The sequence below is a fragment of the Mus pahari genome, chromosome 15 (assembly GCF_900095145.1).
Source record: "Mus pahari chromosome 15, PAHARI_EIJ_v1.1, whole genome shotgun sequence".
Taxonomy (NCBI): Eukaryota; Metazoa; Chordata; class Mammalia; order Rodentia; family Muridae; genus Mus; species Mus pahari.
This window is the reverse complement of record NC_034604.1, coordinates 52,113,087-52,138,565: the sequence shown is the minus strand read 5'-3', so window position 1 is coordinate 52,138,565 and position 25,479 is coordinate 52,113,087. Positions and strand designations below refer to the sequence as shown.

The window sequence follows — 25,479 nt, the reverse complement described above, 5'->3', positions numbered from 1 at the left end:
TGGTCCTCTTCTTACTAACTAGTTAGTAACTAACTGGTTAGTTCTACTAGGTTTTAGTGCACAGAGCCCTTGTCATTCATTGTCTACTTTTGTGATGTCATCTATATTAAATCCATCTTTTGAGCTTGGGGATACTCTTTCTAGTAAGTTGTTGAATGGGAGTTGAAATGTCTTTTGTATTATTAATAGAAATGGTATCTCATGGAATTAGAAGTAAATCATGTGCAAGGTTAAGCTAGTTTTCAGACAGAATTCAGCAAGTAGTGTCAGAAGTAAACATGACACTAGCCCACTGAGTAGATGTCATGGTATGGTAAGCAGACCCTTGTCCCCTATGTCAAAATTACAGCTGGGGATGTGCATGCAGCCCTAGCTCATTGAATAATCAACCATGGGTAGTCTACATAGTTTGTAAAGTTATCCATGACAGAAGCATCGAAAGATTTTTGCTAGTTTTGTTGTGTTATTAAAGGATATGGGGATAGTACCCTAAGCTAAAAAATCAAAATTTCAAATACTCCCCAAACCAAGAACATTTTGAGTATTGGCACCATGCTATGAATGGAAAAATTCCACTGTGACATCATGTAATAAGACTTTTTATCAAAATGCACAATAATCAGGGCTGTAGAAATGGCTCAGCAGTTAAGGATATTGTTGGTCTTGCAGAGGAACTAAATTCGGTTCCATGAACTTACATTAGGAGGCTCATACTGCCTGTAACTTGAGTTTCAGGCAACCCAAAGGTACCTGCACCCATTTGGAAGACACACAGAAGTGCACACATACAAAGAAAAACATAAGTCTTGATTAAAATGCACAGATTCATTAAAATACTAACTAAAAATTACCTTGAAGTTCTGTGTGCAAGTATGGGAAACATAATGAACTTTGTGGAAAGAATTGTACCTCATCAGCAAGACATCCCATGTGGTTGCTGATAGCCCAAACCTTGAAAACAACTCTATCAGATCATTTAAGGCAGCTCGTGATTAAGCGGCTGTTAATCACAGATTAATCACAGTAATTTTCAAAAGAGAGCTACAGGGACCTCCAGACAATGGCAGTACAACTCCACAGATCAGAAAATGAATATTTAGCAAGAAAGAAGGCCATGTCAATTGTGAACCTACTGTGGTATTTTAGTAAAAATTACAGATTAGACCTCAAGGATGAGGACTGTGCTAATGCTTATTTTATTATTATTATTATTGTTAGTAGTAGTAATATATATTTATAATCATATGATTTATTTACAAACACAACATAATATAATTAATATAACAATAATATTAATATCAATTATATTCTTTACTATGGATAGTAAACTCATTTATTTTTCTTATGAATATTCATCAGTCTGAGGAATTAACCTACATCTTCTTTAGGTAAATGTACAATAGATGATACATTCTAGATAGTGTTCATTCTTCTCTAGAGACATCCAAAATTAGTATACATAGGACACCATAGACAGCGATAACTATTGAAAATAAAATAATCCATTACATAGATTTTATATTAATTCTTCCTCATTATTCTACATCACTTTCCAACTTCTAATACACTTCTTTTCTTCACTGGCTGAGTTCCCTGCCCTTTGAATATAATCTTTATGGGGGCAGGAATCTTTGTATCCACTAGTGTGCTTTGGGCCTCTAAGACAGTGTCTACCTAGTGTGTATGCACACACGGAAAGTACAGCAAACACCCTTTGAGCTAGGAAATGGCTACAGGACTTAAATATTTCAAAACATAACATTTGAGGGAAAGAAATCATTCAGTTTAAAAAGTCATTCAGCCAAACCACTGAATCTCTTCATCTGTGTGTGCACATTTTTTCCCTTCAATGTTCTGTCAGAGACCTCGTATTTCAAAGCACGACTGTTAAGGAAATGTGCCATCTCTGCTCAGGCTCTGTAGTCAAGGGTTAGTGATGTCTCCCAAGGCTTACCTGCTTGGCTTTGTTTCTGGAGCAGAGACAAGTGCTGGTACTTCCTTTATCTCAAACCCCTGATGGATGAGCTCAGCAATGGGAGGAAAATAGAATTTGCTGCATGATTCAAATGTCTGGAGAGGCGAGATGAAAAGATCGGCTTCATTTCAAGGTCATGGTGCTCAGGAAGTTCTCGGACACACGTTCATCCTTAACTGTGGAATGCTCACAGACTACATCTTTCTATGATTTCATTTTCTCCTTAAGTTCCTATGTTGCTCCCTGAATACTTATTCCAAATTAGTTTGGGAAAGGTGAAACATTAAAAGAATAGCACACTGACATACCTCCCCCCCCCCGTTCTGTCCCCCACATACACACATAATATAGCACTGGTCACTTTGTATAGGATGATTGAAATTGTTATAAAGTTAGAAATAAATATCAGCTTCATAGAAGACAGTTCCAACCAAGGCAGGGTGGTTCTGATAGTCTGGTGTGCTGCAGCTAATGAAGTGTTAATTTGTCCATGGCTTGAGAAGGGACGAAGCATGGTTTTGTAACAAACAGTAACTGTGGAAAATGAGAGACAGCAGAGCATTAAGATGATACTTTAGAGAACTTATTTGTGGGGGAAAACAGAAAGATTTTGTTAAGCGTTAACTGCATCTATGATAGTATTCTAGACCTGGATGATCAGCGTGTCGGGTGTGCATTCCTCACCTGGGTGCTTAGCGGGTGACCATTGGCTTCTTTAATGCCGAGGGCAGAGTGAGCTTGTCCTGCCTCTATTCACACTTAGTAGTGTGCGGTCTCCTTCATCCTTCATCCACCGTCCACCCTTACTGATGTGCTGTCTCCCTTCTACAGTGCACTAAGTCACCAAAATTAATTCACATCAACCCTTACATTTAAGCGATCATAAAACAAATGAAGACAAAATTTGGATAGTTGATTAAAGGGCTGGAGAGATTGCTTGGTATATAAAAATACTGGCTGCTTATCCAGAGGACCTGGGTTCAGTTCCCAGCACCCACATAGCAGCTCAGAATTGTCTGTAACTCCTGTTCCAGGGGATCTGATTCCCTTACACATAAAGCAAAACAACAGTGTGTCAGGGTTTCTATCCCTGCACAAACATCATGACCAAGAAGCAAGTTGGGGAGGAAAGGGTTTATACAGCTTACACTTCCACATTGTTCTTCATCACCAAAGGAAGTCAGGACTGGAACTCAGACAGGTCAGCAATCAGGAGCTGATGCAGAGGCCATGGAGGGATGTTACTTACTGGCTTGCTTCCCCTGGCTTGCTCAGCTTGCTCTCTTATAGAACCCAGGACCACCAGCCCAAGGATGACACCACCCACAATGGGCCCTCCCACCCTTGATCACTAATTGAGAAATGCCTTACAGCTTGGTCTCATAGAGGCAATTTCTCAAGGGAGGCTCCTTTCTCTGTAATAACTCCAGCTTGTGTCAAGTTGACACACAAAACCAGCCAATACAAAAAATAAATTTTAAAAAATAGTTGAATTAAATCCTTTCAATAATATTCATGAACTTCATGTCCTATGTAAATAGCTATTTGCATATATATATATATATACTATTTTCTTACGGCTTGTGTTCTTATCTACACACATGCATATGTTTTAATTAGAAATGATTATTTACTTAAGATTAATACCTGACTGTTATGGTTGTAAATAAATGTATCCATTTAAAATCTTTAGTTATATTAAGCTATAATTAATACAATTAATAATCTGTGTCATTGATAATAAAGTATTGGACATTTAAATGTCTCTGCCTGCTCCAAAACTTGAAAATATGGCAATGAAATTTATTTGTTTATTAAATTCTAGTTCTTGCTTGAAAGGAGATTTATTATTTGATTAGTATAAATTAATAAAGATAGTTATAGCGAAGGAACATCCTCTTAACTATCTACACAGACTAAAGTAATCATATAATGAACAATAAACATCTGATAAATGACAATCTTAAGTAAATGTTCTGTCAACACAAATACTATACAATCCAAAACATGACTTAAAACTCAATCACAGAAAAACTCTGCCAAAGATAGCAGGCTAATCCCGGGTTCCAGCCTGGCAGAAGTTCCAAGAGGATGCTGACTAAGAACAGCACACAGTTCTAAATAAAACTCGGAAACGACGGTTAGGACCAGCGATGTCACTGGGAGCTGGGAAGCCATTTGGCCAGGGCTTCTAAACAACTGAAAACCTAAATATTGTTTTTGTGGACATCATCATCCTGAAAGCTGTTCAATTTGTGTTTGTTTGAACCAACTGAGAACTAGATCCAGGGCTCCTAATGTCCCACTGAAGAGGAGAACAGTATCCTGAGACAATCCTGAACCTCAGATGGTCACAATAACACACGGTGGCAGGAAAAGAAACTTAAAAGGAGAACAGGGGCTAAGAGAGAAAGAACTTAAGAAAAAGTCATCTGTCCATCTGAGCCACCTAACTGAGCCCTCTCCCCAGCCCCTTCTTTGCTTTTTAAAATAAGGAAGTCCCCCACCATGGTTTGCATTTCTCTCAGATAACTCATAGAACAAAACAAACACAGTGAAGCCAACGCTTTTGCCCATCAACCTTTCCGAGGATGATCTGTTCGCTCTTGTTTGTACTTGGATGCGATTTCCTTAGTCGCTCTGTAGAGAGACTTGAGTACAGGGGCTGAGTGAGGAAGAAAAGAAATGAGCTTTACGGCTGGCTCCAGCAGAAGTTCAAGTGATGCCTGACAGAGGTTTTGGGGAGGTGTGAGGATGGGAAACACAGGGACGGCTACTGGCTTGGAAAGAGAGAACTGCCTCCTGAAAAATGTCTCTGACTCCCACAGCTCCACTGTGGCGACCGCGCACGCGCGCACAAAGGCACACACACACACACAATGATGATGATGATGATGAGGAGGTGATGGTGATGGTGATCTATAGCTCAGCAAGTAACAATACTGTCTAATCTTGAGAACTCAGGATTCAGTTCCCAGCACCTACCTGTAACTTCAGTTCTAGGGGAGACAGCTCCCTCTGCTAGCTTCAATAGGCACTGCATGAACATTGGCACAGGCGAAAAACTCATAAAAATAAAAGTGAATTGAGCCTATTTGGTGACAGAAAAATTTAAACATTATTGAATATAATTGTGTTCTTGTCCTTGATCCCTATGCATATAAACGAGCCCTCCTTTATGTCTATACCACTGACTTCATTCTTCCACATATGGGCATGCGCTTAAAATGTGCCACTTCATGGTAGCTTTTGTAATGAATTTGCTCTTTTAGGATAAGAGTCCTTGGAGAAGTTGCATTTTCATAAACAGTAATTAACATAGCTTTGTTACATTGTTTATAACCTCATTAGAAGACACTGAAGTGGTTAAGTTAGGCTCATGTTTTAAACCATTTTCCTTAAGTCTATATAATCTTTGCATATAGTTTGAAATCATCCAACCTTTATAGAACTGAATGGGACGCGCATGAATTGACAGAATGAGCAGAAATGCGTGGCACAGTCTGGATAGTAGACACTGACTTGGTCATTATTGCTTGTCTGAGGGTTTGAAAGTGTGCTAGGGAAATATGGGCTCCCCTGACTTGCTTTTGTAGACAGTGCTGGTATAGACTTCTAAATAGATTGTTTCCATTTCTCTTCTTTATAGTTCCTTCTTTCCTTTTAACTGCTAGCCTCAAGGGACTAAAAGATACCATGTATCATTCTGTGAGAGTGTAATTATTTTTGTATTTTGAAACAAGTTCTCACTTCTTAGTCTCACTTAAAGATGTTATATTACATTCCTGACGTAATGAGGCTTTTAGGATCATAAATTCCAATTAATTTTGTTATTTGCTTTTCTACACCTATAGGGTGATATTTCCTTTTCTTCTTTAATTTGTTAATACGATGAACTATACTAATTAATATTTTAATCTACTTTTAGGAAAAATCTTTAAATTCCCAGGATAAACCTACTCTGGTCCTATTGTATTAATTTTGTTATATATTACTAAGTTTGACCTCATGAAAGATTTGTGTGTTTATTTCAGAGAGAGATTATCTAATTCTGTTCTTTTTATTCATGTATTTCCTTTGGTAATGTCTTGGTCTGGCGTTGAAATCAGGGTTATGTTTTCTTAGTGACATCAACAGAACAGTGTCCATCTTCGTGCTGTAAGAATTGGGATGAAATTTCTGTCATCTTTTTGTTTAAATCTTTAATAAGCTTCAGTGTTGCATATACTGAGGCATGAGGTGTTCTTGTGTAAATATATCAAACTGTGAATGAAGTTACTTTAACATATGTACTTCAGTCTCTCCTCCTCTCTCTTTCTCTTTCTTTCTTTCTTTCTTTCTTTCTTTCTTTCTTTCTTTCTTTCTTTCTTTCTTTCTTTCGCTCTCTCTCTTCCTTCCTTCCTTCTTTCCTTCCTTCCTTCCTTCCTTCCTTCCTTCCTTCCTTCCTTCCTTCCTTCCTCTCTATCCCTCTCTCTCTTTTTTCTTTTCTTTTCTTTTCTTTTCTTTTCTTTTTCTTTTCTTTTCTTTTCTTTTCTTTTTCTTTTCTTTTCTTTTCTTTTCTTTTCTTTTCTTTTCTTTTCTTTTCTTTTCTTTGTATATGAGTGCTCTAGCTGCACGTACTCTGCGTGCAAGAACAGCCATAACTTTCAAACAAGAAAATAAAAACCCTAATGAACTTAGTAATAAGTAATTGAGGTAACAAGAACTAAAGTGCTATATATTTACAACGGTTAGATCACGGAATGTTAGGGGATTAGACAGTAGCAAGTTACAAAAAGTGGGAATTTGTATCAAGAAAGAAGGAAGACAGAGCATTCACGAGTTACAGAAGTGGGTGGGGACTGCTGCGGGCATTCGGAAGAAAACAGAGTACCCTTTATGCATAGCAGGTGTGTGTGCCCTGTCCAAGACTTCTGCCCTGGGACTGTGGCAGAGAGATTGAGTGGCTTTGAATCCTCAAGACCCATAGTCAGTGAGCTCCACAAGGAAGCCCACTGGGGACATTCACTTTATGGCTGACAAGATAGGGATGAACTCAGTGCCAGATCCAGGAGAGCACGAAGTAGGAGCACACAGTAGGAAGCATTTTCTAACAAAGCAAAGCAGCTGATTGTCCACAGCATAGCACAGCACAGATGGGTCTCCATCAGGCATCTTTCTCCAGAGGAAAACATCATGGTTAAGCTGATAAGAAGCATGTAGGGAGAGTCTGCTTTCCTCGCCCTGTTGTTGTCTTGAACTCAACATTTTCCCTTGTACATAAAAGAAACCAGCGGATGTAGTCTGGAAATCAATTTTGATTATGTTTAAAATGTCTTCTCCTTGCAGATGTTGACGAATGCCAGGCAATTCCAGGACTGTGCCAGGGGGGAAACTGTATCAACACAGTGGGCTCTTTTGAGTGCAGATGCCCTGCTGGTCACAAGCAGAGTGAAACCACACAGAAATGTGAAGGTGAGATTGTGTGGGGTGCAAGCCTGGCAGGGAGGTACAAGCCTGGGGCGGGGGTGCAGGCCTGGTGCAGGGTGCAGGCTAGGTGTTGACTCTGAATTTAAAAAAATAAATGCATCTGGAACAGTTAAAACTAATGACCATAATCAAGATTCCTTATCTTAATATGAAAATGAAGGTGTAGCCCATAACATTTGGTGTTAGGACCATATGTTATAGCCATAGAGGATTTGACCTGCACAAAGGCAGGGTACATCTGATTGGTCTCAATAGCTACAAGACAGGGAGAGTCATTTAACCTCTGATAATTTCTTTCATAAAGTAGGTTTTCATTTTGTCTGTGAACTTGTTTGAAGAAGAGTAAATTTTTTGTTCTAACTTATCTGTGAACAAAGTCTGTGTCATTATTATAAAACTTAAGAAGTTTCTAAATGAATGTAGCTTCTAAATGTATATTTAGAATGCCATATATATATGTATGTATGTATGTATATATATATATATATGTATGTATATATGTATATATATATATATATATATATATATATATATATATATATATACCTGCATGCCATGGTATGTCTGGGTAGGTTAGCTTNCTTAAGAAGTTTCTAAATGAATGTAGCTTCTAAATGTATATTTAGAATGCCATATATATATGTATGTATGTATGTATATATATATATATATGTATATATATATATATATATATATATATATATATATATATATATATATATATATATGCCTGCATGCCATGGTATGTCTGGGTAGGTTAGCTTCAGGTGTCTGCCCTCATCTTCTGTCTTGAGACAACTCTCTTGGAACTTCCTGTCTCTGCCTTCTGTCTGCACGGGGTTACAGAAATGCTACCACATCAGCCTTTAGACAGGTTCTGAAGATCTGAACTTAGGCCCTCATGCTTGTACACCAGACCTTTTAAACACTGAGCCACCAGCTAGCCCAAAGGTAGTTTCTAAAGACAGTGCCCTATGAATTATTCTAGTTGGTTGTGGAAGAGCATCCTCATTTAATTAGTTAAGATTTTTCTGCTCTTTTATAAAAAGGCAGTATTTTGTTAGTGTATGCTGATCAGTTATAAAGCAACATGCCCATCTCTGTAGACAAGAAAATGGGAAAGTGAGAAATCTAGTATTTAACTGTACAAGGTCAATTGGAGTCTAAGCACTTTTAGGAAGTAGGAACTAGTGTGTGAGCATCGTGGCATACACTAACAAAGTTTCACCACAAGCAACCACAATCCCATGAGTTGTGCCTCTATTTTTTGTGTTCTTCTACTTATGTACAGTCAGTCTGAACTCATCTTTGCAGTCTGATGCATTTAATACCATTCCCAGATGATTTCATGTTCCTCACAACAGGAAGGTGAGAAGGACATAGTTGATTATCTTAAGGAACAAATAAGTTTTCTCTGACACAGTTTTTTAATAATATCCAAGTGGTTTGTGCTACTTCAATACAATATTAATCATCAGCCTATTTGCAATGAAAAGTTTGAGAAAAATATGTGCACAATGAAGGAAAGTGAGTTCTGAATTAGCACGGGAAGTCAAACATTCAATGGTCTGCAGAAAGGGTGCTACTATTCCAAAATCCTCCTAGGTTTTTGGAAGAGTTGATACTTTCACCTTTTTTTCACTGCTCTCTACTTTTAACTTCTGGAATGAACTCCAAGCTCTATCCAAGCCTGAGGGAAGAAAAGCCAGCCTTTGACTGTAGGTGAGAAGGCACAGCCACCGACTGATTCTAGTGCTTGTGACATTTCCATTACACATCAAACAATGAGTTTCTTCTTAGTGGAAAATGGAAGAAGTCTTTTCTCCATCACATTTCATCAAAAGAGCATGCAGAGCCAAGGCAGAGCTCAGGGAGAGACAGGGCTGTTCTTTATTCCTGCTCTCCTCGTTCTTTGGGAATGGGAGTCATTGATATAACATAGGCACCACCCGGAGCCCTGAATCCAGTCGTGTCTTGGCTTCCTTCCTGCCCAGGCAGCCAGCTCCATTTAAACATTGCCCAGAGAGAATTATATGATTTAGTATTTGTGATTTGTGGGAACGGAGGAATTGGAACAAGAGCTGATTAAGGCTCGAAATCTAAGGGCTCTGTGAAAGCTTTACTTGTTTATAAAGCCTATTTATTTAGATGTCTTAAAAGTAGCCATTATCAATTTTCTTTGGGTAATACTGTTCCTGTATACAAAAGAGCAAGCAGTACTTATATAAAATTATTTAATTCAATCGGTATCAAAGTGTACCCTGAAATACCAGAGCTGTGGCTATAATCAACATCAGGTTTTGAAGCAAACTCATTATCTAGTTTAATAATTTGACGGATGTTCTAAATAAGAATAAAACCACCACAGTTTCTCTTGTCTATCAAACGTAGGTATTTAAATCTGTGTTAAAAAACATAAAGTGGAGCATTAGCTGACTTATTTTTCAACCATGCCCTTCCTGTTTGTACTGTATGAAGTTCCATGCTTCTGTTCACGTAAAAGAAACCTCTTACTTTTAAAGTTCTTCTGTCTGCTCAAAACTAAGAGAACTGAGTCACTGGGGGGATGGTATTCTTACTAGGAAAATACAGCTCAAGGCTGGTGATTTTGGTAAGTGTGCAGTAACTATTGCTTTCAAATGCTTGAATAAGATTCCTAAGGACCGAAATTCTTCCTTCTTCACTACTGTGTTCCAGACCTGAGCCTTATTTCTAATATACTTGGCAGGTTCCTTACCAATAAATGTTGATGAGCAGGGTCCAAAACTTATAAAATAGTGGACAGTTTGACCTGAGTCCAGTCCAAAAACTAGGTGAACTGTGAAACCAGGATAAGGCTGTCTTTGGAAAGAGGAAATTTATCCAAGCAGATTCTTTTCTTCATGGGCCCAGCTCTCATTTCCCTTTCAAAGTGCATAATTATTTGTTTGTTTGTTTGTTCATTCAGAGACCAGATTTCGCCATATAGCCCTGGCTGCCTGCAATTCACTATGTAGCCCAGGCTAGCCTTAAACTTGTAGCAATCTTCCTGCCTCCTCTTTCAGAGTCTGGATTCATTGGACTGCACCACCATGCCCGCCTCCATTTAAAACAATAATGTCGTTTTTGTTGAATGTGCTACTGTAAGTCCAAGAGGGACATTAAATGGGGTATGTTGGGGCTGGAGAGATGTCTCAGTGGTTAAGAGCCCTGACTGCTCTTCTGAAGGTCCTGAGTTCAAATCCCAGCAACCCCATGGTGGCTCACAACCATCTGTCATGGGATCTGATGCCCTCTTCTGGAGTGTCTGAAGACAGCTACAGGGTACTTACATGTAATAAATAACTAAATCTTTGTAGGTGGTGTGTTGCTTTTCCCTCCTGTGTCATTGCCCCTTTATGGTTTGTTCGCCTATGTGTAAAGAAGATCATCTCTCCCCTTTCTTTGGTTAGGGGCCCAGTTCCATAAAATTCCTCAAGATGGCAACTGCAACCATGTCTTATTTCTCCTGAGACAGCTTGCTTCTAAAAACCTAATGTCCTTGTTCCGTTGGACAGCAGGCAAATGGTTCTTAAGAGGGGGAAACGCTCTCTTCACATCCAAAAAGGAGGTCGGTTCAGCCAATTATCCCACTCAGACATTCATTAATATAAATAAACATTCGTGTGGCTTAAATGCAGATGAGGCACTGGGGACCAAGTACCTCTGTGCCCATGATGCTGCACCATTGGGCTGCCCAGCTTTTTCTTTCTGCAAACACATTATGTCGGTTTGCCTTGCCCTGAGCATAAGTAGAGACAAGTAGGTGCCAGATGTCCTTGCTTGCCCCCTCTTTCCCTCTATGCCTTCTTTAACATACCTGAGCCATGTATTCTGTCTTGGTTGTTCTTCAGGCAGGAAAGCTGCATCAAAGTTTTTCCTTCTAGTGACTTTACATGTCAGATGCTTATTTTAAACTATTCTGAAGAGTCTTTGGCCCCCAGTCTATTTATATGACATTTTGTCATTTGGGGTCTGAAGATACCAAATGTATTTATTCATGCTTGTGAAAACCCCCCAATATTTGTTGGCATAGTGTCTTTGCTGCTATTACAACCCTGCTTTAATAAACCCGAGGAGATAAATTATTCATAATGGGATTAAAAGTATTTGTTTTTAATCCCATTCATAGTGGGATTAAAAGTATTTGTTCAGATTTACAAAAGTAAATTAACTTTAAAATAAATCATGAATGCCCCACGTATTTCTCAGAAGGAAACCCATATATGAACTGTTAAGTGACGGAAGACGGTTGTTCGCAATGGCGGACAATGAAAGCTTGGAGGTGAGCAATGCAAAAATAATGAAAACCAACATCTTTTAAATCCTTCAGAAAGCTTAGAACTTTGAGGTTGAAATGGATATATCCCCTCTATTGAAGAGGGAAGTGGGCAGCGCCATAACCAGACCTATTTCTCGATCCCATAATAAATAATCCTTAATCCTTCTGTCACCTATTTCACTGCGTTTTAATTGCCTTTATTATTTTTCTCATGCCTGAGTCTGCCAGCAGGCTATATCTAGCAATAATAATGCCTGATGTTCACCATGAACTTACTATAACCTTTGGAGCCACTGAGAAAATAAGATAACCCAGTTTACAGAGGTTGTTGTACTGAATTAGCACAAAGGAACAGGAAGGTGGCTAACACTAATCTACTTCACAGCTGAAAAAATAAAAAAATAAAAACCTCTGTGGGAGGGCCAGGGACTCTCCAGGGAACAGGAGTAAACCTGGACATGACTGAGATCCAGCTGGTTCTTGGTCAGGGCTGTCAATCAGGTTCCAAGGCAGCACAGCCCAGCAGAGGCTCAACTGAGCCAAGTCATTCAGCCCTTTCTAAGTTTGTGTATTGGGGCAGGACCCTGGAATATCTATGGGTCAGAATTGATGTAGTTTCATAGTCCAGTCACTGGATATGGAACTTCATGAATGAAAAAGGCACCACTTCTCTGCCCTGATGTTGACAAAGACAGAAAACTGAAATAATTCCCTTGTTCATGGAAGGAGGCAATAGCAGTAACTCTAGAGTAGTTGTAAAGTAGGAGCTGTACTCAACGGCTCCTATGGAAGGATAAGATGAAAACTTAGAGAATTAATGGACGTGGTGACAACGGCTTTCATCCCAACACTAGGAGGCAAAGAGAAGCTAGCCCTTCTGAACACAAAAACACGACAGGAATCTAAAATATTTACTACAGCATTTGTGGTATTCGCTTTCTGGTCTGAGAAACAGATCCCAAGGATTTTTTTTTTCTTTTCTAATCAGGAAGTGTCTCTGAAAGATTCTCCCCAAAGGCAGAGAACCCTCAAGCCTTTCAAAGACAGTTGTTTATCTTTTGTTGTTTTTATACATCTTTGACTTCTTTGTCACCACATAAGGTGACATATGTTCTGATGTAAGGAGTGAGTAGAAGAGGGAGGAAGGAAATGGGATACAGGAGAGATCTGGTGGAGTCACACATCACTCAAGCACACTGACCAACAGGTGACTGTTTCCCGATTTCTTTCTTCTTGATTTTCAGGGGCCTAGGATGCAAATAGCCTGGCCCAAAACATTCAACAGAAAGTCCAGTGAAACAAAGCATATATAATAATGAAGGTCATTGGGTACACATTGAATAGTGTTTTGTTGAGAAAACTGCATATCAAATTTGAAAAAGATTGGACTAGACCATCACACCTTATACCAGTGGTTCTCAACCTTCCTAATGCTGCAACTCTTTAATACAGCTCCTCATGTTGTTGTGATCTCAACCATAAGATTATTTTCACTGGGGATCCATCCCATAATCAGCCACCAAACCCAGACACTATTGCCTATACCAGCAAGATTTTGCTGAAGGGACCCTGATATAGTGAGCTCTTATGAGGCTATGCCAGTGCCTGGCAAACACAGAAGTGGGTGCTCACAGTCATCTATTGGATGAAACACAGGGCCCCCAATGGAGGAGCTAGAGAAAGTACCCAAGGAGCTGAAGGGGGATGCAACCCTGTAGGTGGAACAACAATATGAACTAACCAGTACCCCCTGAGCTCGTGTCTCTAGCTGCATATATAGCAGAAGATGGCCTAATCGGCCATCATTGGGAAGAGAGGCCCCTTGGTCTTGAAAACTTTATATGCCCCGTACAGGGGAAGGCCAGGGCCAAGTAGTGGGAGTGGGTGGGTAGGGGAACAGGGGTGTGGGGAGGGTATAGGGAACTTTCGGGCTAGCATTTGAAATGTAAATAAAGAAAATAATAATAATAATAATAATAAAGAGGAAACAAAATGGCTAATCTGTATGAAAAATGTCACAGTGAATATCCTTGCTTTGCATACTGTCTTAGAAAATTAATAAAGGCCATATTTATTCCTGAAAAAAAAGATTATTTTCACCGCTACTTCATAACTATAATTTTGCTACTATTATGAATTGTAATGTTAATATCTGTGTTAACTGATGGTCTGAGGCAACCCCTGTGGAAGGGTCTTTGAATTCCCCAACAGAGTCACGCCTCATAGCTTGAGAATCACTGCCTTATGCCAAGTGAACTTTAATATTATTATCAATGGAGACGCATACTATCCAAAGTCATCATGAAAGTTTTCTGTGTAGTACTCAGCCACAGAAGACATACTCCAATGTTTTGTCAACCCCGAATCTATAGAGGAACAGATTGGTAAATTCAACTCTATAAAAAAAAAAATAAATTCCATGCCAACAAAAGAGGGTAAAAACTGCTACATGAAAGAAAGAAAAAATACACAGATGAAGACAAATTTTTCAAAATATATAAAGAAATTATATGAAACAATAAGAACATTTCTAATAAAAAATCAAATATCAAAATATATATAGAAATTCTATAAATCAATAAGAACATATCTAATAAAAAAGATCAAACATATGACTGTTGACAAAGGCAATTGTTATTTGACTACTAAATTTAAACATGCATTTCCTTACATAGAATAAAATATGTAAACCAATAACTTTTTTAGCTATAATTTACGATAAAATAAAATTCTAATGAAAACTATACCACTAAAGGCATTAGACCATGGACATGATCACAAATTCCTTATAAACATATCAGGAATATTTTTGACTATCGAAATACAAACATCCACGCCATTACATCCAAAAACAATACTGTCTAACATCAGAAGTTAATCTGTTGTATACAAGAACTGACTTTGTTATGGGCTGTAAATCAAATGCTGAAATATCTAGATCTGGGCTGGTGGGAAAACTCAGTGTGTGATGTATTCGAGTTCAGATTCCTAGCACCACACTCAAAGAAGACACTTCAGGGTGGCACACTAACACTGGGGGTGGGGAGGGTAGAGATGGAAGGGTCACTAGAGCATTTAGCCCGTCACTCCAGCCAGTTAAGTAAAACCTGCTGTGTGAGAAGGGGGAGGATGAGCTGGAGGATGAGGATGACAAAGATGATGGAGATGATGCTGACTAGGACAGCAAATAGGGGAAAATATTGGACATTGACCTCTGACCTCCACATGCATACACACCTGAACACAGGCTTCTGCACCTTCATACCATGCATACAGGCACACACCATACATACAGGCACACACACACACACACACACACACACACACACATACATATACACACAGTCAGGTCATACTTTTAACTTCTGTCATAATTTTATTTTAAGTGTTTTATAACCAAGCAAGAGGCAACATAGGGAGAGGAATGGTAAGCTAGGCAGTAAGTGTTAGTCAGAAGGTCCAAGGGAGATAGGATGACAGAGGACCTGTGGCACACAGTCAGTGCCCACGCGTCAGGACAGTAGGATCTGTGTCAGCCCCAGCACATTAATGACTCGGTCTTGGTGCAGTTGTCTTGCTTGACATTTTTGGCTATGATTTCCATGTGCATCATAAAATACAGTATTTTTATGTCATAGTTTATTGAGATTTTTTGATGTATCCTTTTAGTGAGGGGTGGACATTCAGTACAGCATCCAATAAGTCAGCTTTTTCCAAGCTAGCAAAAATTTTCAAAAATATAATTGGCATACCGGAGCATATATTTGCATAAAGCTGATAAAGCTGATGAAGGCAATGACGTGGTGATGAGAGAAAGTAGAACCATATGGTCAGTTACTTCTGACTTGATCTGAGCCTGATTCTACGCCCCATGTCGCAGTTAGTTTCATAAGAATCACAGCCATGAACATTGGAGACTCAGATGAATATTTAGCATAAGACAGTGATTAGGAAATGACTCTTTGCTCGATCCAGGGATATCTTCTCAAATGGGAGAAACCGGTGCTATTCACCAGGGCTAGTGCGTCTTCACATCCTTCTATGTAGTATTGAAAACTGGTAAAGTAAGCATGTGGTTCTTGTAGCCGAGTGTCTGTTGAAGATCCCTGGGAAAAACCAAGAGCCTCCGAAACGCCTTTTTCATAGATGTAAAGCTAGATGTATGGTAATGTCCGAAGACTGAGTCCCCTATGGAGTGAAAGGACCAGAGGGGAGCTTCGAACCGGGGCTCTGATGCTCGAAATTCTAAAGTAAATTCTAAACTGCGTCTCCATTACTTTTACCAAGCTGGTGCGTTGACAGATGCCACAGGCAAGTTGTCCTCACTTTCCCCTTAAGTAATTATAATGTACCGTTAGGAAAGTTTCTCCTGGCATGGTTCGTGAGAAGGTAGAGACCTCAAATTTGAGTTTCCTCCAAATAGAAGGGGCAGTAAGCTTTATGCCCGCCACCAAAAGGACCACTCTTGCCAGAATCATTAATTCAAAAGTCTGATATATTTTTTTTTTTTTGAGTTGCTGGTTTTTCCTAGCATGAGCATAGAAACTGAAATGAGACATCCAAATCCTTGCTTGCAGGAAGACTGTAGTAAAGACAGAGCGATGAGACACTTGGAACCTATGTAGCCGAACACAATCAAATCAACAGGAACAGAAAAACCGAGTTCATAAAACGATGCCATCAAATGTTATCAGTGACTGGAAAGTCACTAAGATGCTGCTGTTTGAGCAAAGCTCTGAGGGTGGGAAGGAATCAAGTGTGGCTGACTAGGAAGGAAAACTCCTGTGCCATTTTGAGTAGTGGCCATTGTCAAACAGAGGGCACCCGCCCGAAGATTGGAGGAGATGTTTAGGAGATCTGTGTGGATGGGAAAGTGAGAAAGAGAAGGAACAGGAAGCCTTCATCATGAAGATAATTCAGTCTTACTGAAACCTGTTTAAGTTTCTATGAAAACTGTCCAGATACATCCCTCATGGGTTAGCAGCAGAGAATTGTCACCTACAGCATAAGGTGGTCAGTGGTGCAGAATGGCTGTGTCTACATCAGCCTATTAGAGGGATTGTCTGATGAGGTTCATCTGTGAATAGCTTTATTATTTTTTATCATTCCAGCATTTCCTTGTGAAAATCAAAGTATGCACTTGATAGGCTGAGCCTGCAGGTGACCCTTCCATACTAATATGGAACAATCCACTTTTACACTTTTACACAATCCACTTTTTTTTTTTTTCAAGACAGGGTTTCTCTGTGTAGCCCTGGCTGTCCTGGAACTCACTTTGTAAACCAGGCTGGCCTCAAACTCAGAAATCTGCCTGCCTCTGACAATCCACTTTTATATGTACATGAATAGTGTTTATATCATACAGTAAATATACAGCTGCTTTTTGGAGTTCTAGAGATTGAAAACAGGGCCTTGCTCATTCTGAGCATGTGTTCTGATTCACCTGTATATCCCCCCAGCTGTGTACTGTACTTTAAAAGTTAAAGAACATGACCTGTTACAAGAGTTTTTAAAATAAAACACAGCTAACAAAATACAATTAAGAAACATTCTTTATAGGAAATGTATGTAGTATGTATGTTAGTGAATGAGCGTAGAGATTCCATTAAGTCCTTTTTTCTTTCTAGAAAGTAAGAAAAGCACAGAGGTAGATTACCATTCCTGACATCATACTGCCACAGAGGAATGTAAAACTAAGTTCATTTTCACTTGAGACCATTTATATAGAACATAAAAATAAATTACTCTTAGATGTATCAGAGCGCTGAGGACGGCCCAACTTACTTAGGTTTCTCACGCTGTTTTGCCAAAATGCTCTTTGAAACATGAAAGTTTTACATCCCACATACTAATGAGAACAGGAGTGCACAGTGCTGAATTCCTGAAACTTTGCCAAGTCCAAATGGCTATAGAACATTTAACTTTGGAATTTCCTGACTTTCGTGTTGGTTAAATTTAAGTTTTTAACCCAACCTTAAAGGGAGACTTTCCATTCATCATCTCTGCGTTGGTATTTTCAGGAACTTGTGAAAAATGGGAGAATTGGAACAAAAAATGACTGAGAGTCAGCTGGAATATGGTTGTGGGGGGAGTAGAAATAAAAACCAAGAAAGATGTCAGAAGAAGATGTAATAGGACTCCCCCACTCTGAAAGGCACTGTCTTACAGATGAGTAGCTTTCAATCTGTTGAATCGTCAGCATTTTAAAGTAATAAATAATAATTGGTTCAATTTATCCCAAAGACCATGTTCTAAATGTAGTATTGTTTCCTATGTGTCTTAAGTTTGGATTAACAAAGGGTAGCAAAATATTTTCACCCCCCCCAAAAGAATGATTGTGCTGTTAACCACTGTTGGTTCTCCAAGAAACCCATTTTGGAATGTAGATCAAAAACTAAAGCTCATGTTGTTTGACTATGTTAACAGTTGCCTTTATGTATTTTGAAGTGGAAATAGTTCCCAGAGTGTTGTCACAATGGGACAAAACATCATGGTGGCATTGTCCCTTGCTGCCAATACTTCATGCCTGGGTTACTCCAAATTAGTGTCCAGGAAGATGCAGCAGTGACTTCAGGCCATTGGGGAACCATTTATGGAATTGTTCAATAGTAGCCTTTTAAAAAGAAAATTATTGTGATGATAGATAGTTGATATATGATAAATACATTAGATATATAGTTAGGGAGAGAGAGGGGGATAGATAGTTTGATAAACGATAGATTAATAAACAAATGGGTGGATGAATGGATGGATGGATGGAAGGAAGGAAGGAAGGATAGGATAGGATAGGATAGGATAGGATAGGATAGGATAGGATAGGATAGAAAGGTGATTGGTAGATAGATAGATAGATAGATAGATAGATAGATAGATAGATAGATAGATAGATAGATAGATAGATACTGCATCATAGTATCCTGGAAGAGTGTCCTTCCCTTCCATCTTTTCCATGGCTGCTATCATTCTCCATATTTTCACATAGACTTTTGGAATTGCTGATAGCCATTCTCTAGTTTCTCCCTTCTCTGCATACCTTCCAGCCTCCTTCGTCCCTCACATACTCATGCCAGACACAGGTCCACAGTTCCTTAGATAAATCACTCACTTGCTGAGTCTTGTGTGTGCGCTTTCCCTCCACCTCAGTTACTGTTGGCCTGCTTATCTTGGTACTCCTCTCTCAGGGGCCCCTGGGGAAATCCCTGTTGGTCCGTTCTCTCTGAGTTCTCCTTCTGCCTGTCACTATTCCAGTTGTCATACTGTCACACCACCTTGTCCTCAGGTCTAGTACTGTTCTTTGGGTCACCAGTGCCAGCTTCCAGAGTCCTTGGTTTTGGCCCAGCTCATCCCTTCGATATGCTATTTCTGGTCAAGGGAAATGTTTATGTTGTATTCTGAAACCAGCCAGATCCTTTCTCTTTGGTCGTCAGATATGTTTCTGTTAGTGTTGTGTGCTTAGAATCAAGGCGAGGAAGCAGAGGGTTTACTATGCCTGAGTAGAAATCAAGATCTGCATGTGTAACTATCAGCTCAGGTGACTTCTGAGCACACTAGGCTTTTCGGACATCTGCCCTCTATGACCCTCTATGAAGAAAATGGGAAGTACCCGGCGTGAACTTTTTAAAACCTCAGATTTTCACCACATCCCCATTTTCTGTCTCCCTTGTGTTTGGTGAAATGTCTTCCAAATTTTCCAAAGAAAGTTTTCCTCACTCCTCACATAACCCCATTCTCTGTGCAGCTTTGAACTCCTGCCTCCACGAGCCATTAATTCTAGCTGCTGATACCACCCAACTAAAGCCATCCTAAAGGCCACAATAGTCTCCTGACTGTCTCTCAGTCACCTCTCACCAAACTGTGTCCTGTAGACTTCCTTCTGTAGAGAGACTGTCCCCAAGCTGCCCCCACCGCCGCCCGTGGTTGTCTTTCCTTTTGTGACATTGTGTTAGCTCTCTCCAGTGCCTGGTAGCATGTTCATTAGTGGGCGTGACTCAACGTCGTAGGAGCTGAACATTCAACAGTCATCAGAAGTCAACTCGTCAGAGACGCTGTCTTGTGCTCAAACTCTTGTCTCCTGTCAGTAATAGTTTAAAACACAGGCTCTGGCGGAAGTAAAGCAAAAGCTGCAATTTTCAACTAAGGAAGCTAGAAAGATGAAGAAGGGACTTGGAAAGGGTGTGGCTGAGCTGTTGAGCTCTCTCTACAGCCTTTGGTGTAGGACTTAGGCAGAACCTCTTTTTTCTTCTTGCTTCTACTGTGATCACCTCTCTGTGTTACATAACTTCCACCCTAATAATTTTATCTGTCCTGATGGTCTCTTCCTCCTAGATGCTTGACTGACTTTCCAAAGTTTAACCGTTTCCCTGTAACTCAGAGTTAATGAAGAGACCACTGGTTTCCCCCTCAAAGCCATTCTGTCTTGCTTTACTGGTTTGCTAATTCTAGTTCACTAATGAAACTGGCTGTATCTTCCTCTTACCCTTCCTTCTCATGTGCACGGTATTCTTGACATGAACAATTCCTTTCTCCCTGAGTCTTGATCTCATCAGGTGAAGCTTGGTGACCTCTACTGTGCCTTCTGCATTATTAACTCTGTCCTGCCTTACTGTCTTCTTCATCAGCACTGAACCTTTGATCAGCATCCACCTCACTTTCCAAGATCCAGTGGCCCCATCTTTGCTCTGAAACAGGGACAGCAAAGTGTTCTAGGTCTTTCTCTTGACCTTTTCACTTTATCTTCTAAATAAATGACCTCAACTCACAGGAAAGCTCATTCCTCCCTCAATGGGTTCCTTTCACAGTTTGGATCTCACTATTTCTTACCTGGAAAACACTTCGCTTCTTGTTCCTCTCTAGGTGAAGGTTTTGTCATAATCTTTAAGGTCTTTATCAGACACTGTGACTTCCAAGTGTTCATTCTGAGTGTCAAAACTGAACTGAGTTAGAATTCTGCTATAACATAGTGTTGTATTTCAGGGCGATCAGGCATCTTGTGCATTGTTTTATATCCATCTTCTTAGCAGACTGCAAATTCCTGGTAGTTACAGACCATGCATAATTAGTTCCTGGTATGTGGCAAATCAAAGGCTTTTAATCAGCAGTAACTTCTTGAGTTTGTAGATGAACAGCATGCATCTAATTGATACTTCATTGTTTAAAGAATTAGAAGGATTTTAAAAAACATTATTTTAATTATTATTTTTATTCCAATCAGATTGCTTGAAATATTTTGCCTTTTAAGGAAAATCAGCATCAGGAAGCTAAAGAGTCTGTTTGTTTAAACTCTCATCTCCCTCAACCCTTTCTACAAAACATAGATGATGAATTAATAACTAAAACTAATATCTATGAATTAGAGTATCTGCTTTTCCTGACTTTCTGTATGTTTTTACTGTATGGGGGGGGGGAATTCACAAGATTCTAGAGATTGTATTTTTCAAATGTCTAATAAATACATTTGTATAAGAGAAAATAATTTTATGCTAGCCTACTGGCTGGCTGATCTTGAGAAATTAATGTGAACATTTTTTAATGTTACAGTAACAGTGTTACTATATTAGTAACATTTCATCCTAAATAGCTAAATTTAGAAAGCTTAATTTTGTATAGAATGGCATGAAAAAAATGTCAAATACTTCACAAAGATCAAGTAAGAATCCTGGTAGAATTTCTCTTAACAGGATAGGAATTCAATTGGCAAAAATATTGATTTGGGGAAATCTCTTTTGTTTAAAATCTGGACATAAGAAAATGAGGTCCTATGTAAAAATAACTATGGTTCATTGTCAGTAGCAGATCTTCTTTCTCAATAATCTGGTTGAGAGGAACACATTCCTTTATTCCAGTTTTAGTTACTGATTTTAGCTCTTATATTAGAGTTAAAAATAGAGTAACACATAGAGCATAGAGTGTGTGTGTGTTTGTGTGTGTGTCTATCTGTGTCTGTGTGTGTGTCTAACTATCTGTCTTTGTGTGTGTGTGTGTGTGTGTGTGTGTTTATATGGGATACAAAATGGATAAAGGGATTAAAAACTACAGAAGGTGTGTGTGTGTGTGTGTGTGTGTGTGTGTGTGTGTGTGTGTGTTTATATGGGATACAAAATGGATAAAGGGATTAAAAACTACAGAAAGTTTTTCAGAGATTTCAGAAGTAGGCTGATAAAAATGCAAACGGAGTCTAGATTGATATGGTAACAAACCTAAATCAGCTACAGGTAAAAAGGCAAGGCTTGGTTTCTAACCGCAATGAACAGACTTATGGGCAGAAGATCCAGAGGTCATAGAAGGATGAGCAGAAGGCACTTGAGTAGGTTGCATCAACCATGAGGATTAGCTGGGGAACAGTAGGAGTGCTCTGCATGTTGACCCTTGAGGCACACACATGATGACAGATCAGTGGTTGAAGGGGTCATTGACATCATCTTATTGGTGGGTGTCTACCTTTTCATGGTATCCACATGAGACAGTTTAATGAATCCCTCTCATGAGTCTACTACACCAAATAAATTCTTGACCCTGGTATCCCTGATATGGTTTCAGTATGCTCATGAGTCCCTGAAGTCTCCGTGTATCATGATATGTCAATAAGGTGGCAGGAATAAGTCGTGTATCAGTCTGTGCTATGTGGGTGATGCTGGATAGGTGGAGGAGTGTGTGAACGTACCCAGGATCACAATGATTTCCCATCCTCAGGATGTAGTCAAAAGCTACTTGTGAGATGGAGTGTTTTAGGATGGGGAACAAATTGAAATCCACCATTTACATCATGAATAGTTTAGTGCAGGACACAGCCTGGTCTCCACCAGGTGAATGGTGTGTCTGTATTGTGGATGATATTCTGAGCAGCTAAGATACCACCCAAATGCAGCAAGATATCCTCTAACAAGCATGCAGTATATTCTAAAATGATCTTAGAGCTGGTAAACTGGTTCATCATTGCCGCAACTCAGTATCAATATACAAAACAAATTTTGTAACCATTGACAGTGAACATTCTGAAATTGAAATTAAGAGAATCTCATTAATAATAAGATCAAAAGGAATGAAATGTTTTGAAATAAATTTAAAAGGAATCAAAACTTAGCACACTGAAAACTATAAATATTGTTGAAGTAAAGTCTAAATAAATGGAAATGCATGCTACTTTTATAAATCGGGAGGCTTAATATTGCTGAAGTGTAAGGAGAAGACAAAGTGCACACTGGGACTGAAACTACAAAGCCCACCCCAGTGACACACCACCTCCAAGAAGACCACACCTCCTAGTCCTTCCCAAGCAGTGGGCTACTCTCATTCATAGTACCACTAATAATAATAATAATAATAATGATAATAATAATAATAAATAATGTCATTTTTTGAATAGGCAAAGGAATTAAATACAGTTTCTTCAAAGAGGATACACAAAAGGCCTAGAAGCACAAAATGAAAATATCAATAGGATATCATTAGGGAACTGCAAACCACACTGCAGTTTGATAGTACTCCACCCCTATTTTAAAAATAACTTCCCCCAAAATACCTGCAACAAACAAACAAGAGAGAATAATAAGTGTGGCTAAAGCGATGAGAAATTGGGGTGCTCATACACTGTGGGTGGGAGTATGAAGCATCACTACTGCTTTGAAGACAGTTGCTCTTCACGACTCCTTAGACTTCAGGTTGATGGCAGATTTGTGTCCACTGGCACCCAAAGGTAAGCCACCCAGATAGCCACAGTGGGTGATAAGCTGCATGGTGTAGTCAGCGACCCCACGGAACAAAACACAACACAGCATGGAGCAGCTTTGCAAACGTCAAGCTGCGTGGAAGCATCCTGTCATGAGAGACCACATATTTTATGATCTCATTTGCATGGACTGGGCAGAACAACCCATTGCATAACTACAGAATCTAGATTAATGCTTTCCTGAGGCTTACAGGAGGCTGTGGAGAGTGATTAACAGTAGAGTGGATTTAGTTGGGTGGAGTTGGGTCAGTGAAGGTGTCATACAATTAGGTTGGAGTGATGGTTGTGCAGTCCTGCACTATATTTAAAACACACACACACACACACACACACACACACACACACAGTAGAATTTAGTGAGCTGAGTGTGTGAACTGTTCAGTATAGGAGTTGCTTCTCAGTTAAGCCACCCACGCACGACCCAACTGAGAGTGGTTCACATGTGTTGTGCTCTCAAAACCTAAGTAGGAGAAAGCAAGCATGAGTTTGCATTTGCAATTCATTTTATCACACCAGCGTTCCCTATTCTGACTTAAACATATCAATTGACTGTATGTCACATCCCAGCTCATGGATTTACCTACTACACACTAATATACATTAAGAAGTAGAAATTTAACATATAACAAAAACAATTATATGTCAAAAACATTTTGCAGATTGTACCTAGAATCTACAGGCCATTGGCACCAGTGGGAAGGAACAATTCTAGCAGTATTATTTAAGCGAAATCACTTATTTTATTCCCACTAAGTTTTCTGGAGTCCTGCTGCTGGGGGCAGTGGGGTGGGGTGTGGGGAGATGGGCTTTTGAAAATGCTGTGTCCCTGTTACAGCAGAGCATCACCAGGGCAACATTCTTAGGAATCAGTGGTATCTGAGATCTCTCCACTCACTAAGTTAGCACCGTATCCTGCTAGGAGTAGGACTTAGGAGAACATGAGGTTCTGTGGCTTGTCGATCAGAAAGCTATCAGATGGTTCTCTTTAGACCCTGTTTTCTGTTCCAAAAGTCCCATGTTCAGATTCATCAACTCCCCATACACTCTGATGTTCCTCTTATTTCACCCCTGTTTCCTGGGCTTTTTCTCGGTCTCTCTCCTCTTACATCTTAATCTCTTCTTCCTAGACTTCCGTCTCCTCTCTTCATGAATCGTCCTCTAGGTATGGATGGTTTGCACAGCTGCTTCTTTAAATTCATCTCTTTTTTCTCCTTTTGTTTTAAACTCCCATCCACTGATGCACCTAATACCACCTGTATACTTTATAAACCCGTATGTGTTCGGAAGTTAGCCCTCAGCTGAACTCCTTACTCAGAATTTGAGTTATGTAGTTCATTAGTCTACTTCATTCACACTAGACTCCCCTTTGGTATGGCTCCCCCTTCCCCATATCCTGGTATCCTGTTCTCTCTTAATCATTCTGTACCATCTATCTGTCAATCAAGGTCAATGTCTAACACATCTTCTCAGTGACAAAGTTCTGTCGTTTTGTCTGGTTTCCTCCTTGACTTGTTTTCTTCTTCCTCAAGCCTTGCTTCAGGCATCCTGCAATATTGTTCCTTCAGGTAACACTCTTGGTTATCTAAAAATCTTCCTCAGAAAGTAGACTGATCCTTCTGAATAAAAAACCAATGTTCTACAGGTGATGCTCATATGTCTTCTTAATTATGCAGTGTACCCCAAGTTTCCCAGCCATCCATGCTCATGCAGGTCCCAGTTGTCAACAGTACAGTGCTTCAGACTCACCCATACTCTTCTACTTCCTGTTACGTGTGAGTCTAAACTTAATCGTGTTGAGAACTCCAGGCTTATGCTGGTGAAGACACCTCTCAGACTAAGAACTTACTCAGGTATTGCTTGTGAGACAATTTGAGATGTTAGGATGTAAGGAAAGATTGATGGGGACTTCCTTGGAGAGCGTTTCTTCCTCTTAAAGAGACAGAGACCCTGGAGAAACAACCTATGTTTTACTGGATGGCTTAGTCAAATGTCCAGCTATGCTTGCTGTAG

The 25,479-nt window shown here is 39.5% G+C and overlaps 1 protein-coding gene across 1 annotated transcript in view; it reads left to right on the top strand.

Annotated features, from left to right (window-relative positions):
• The window catches only part of Fbn2 (fibrillin 2), a 205,113-nt gene that overhangs the window by 56,972 nt on the left and 122,662 nt on the right, over positions 1-25,479 (top strand). Inside the window, exon 7 of the mRNA XM_021214571.1 lies at positions 7,304-7,429. Coding sequence (XP_021070230.1) covers positions 7,304-7,429 — 126 coding nt within the window. The remainder of the gene's footprint in view (positions 1-7,303; positions 7,430-25,479) is intronic.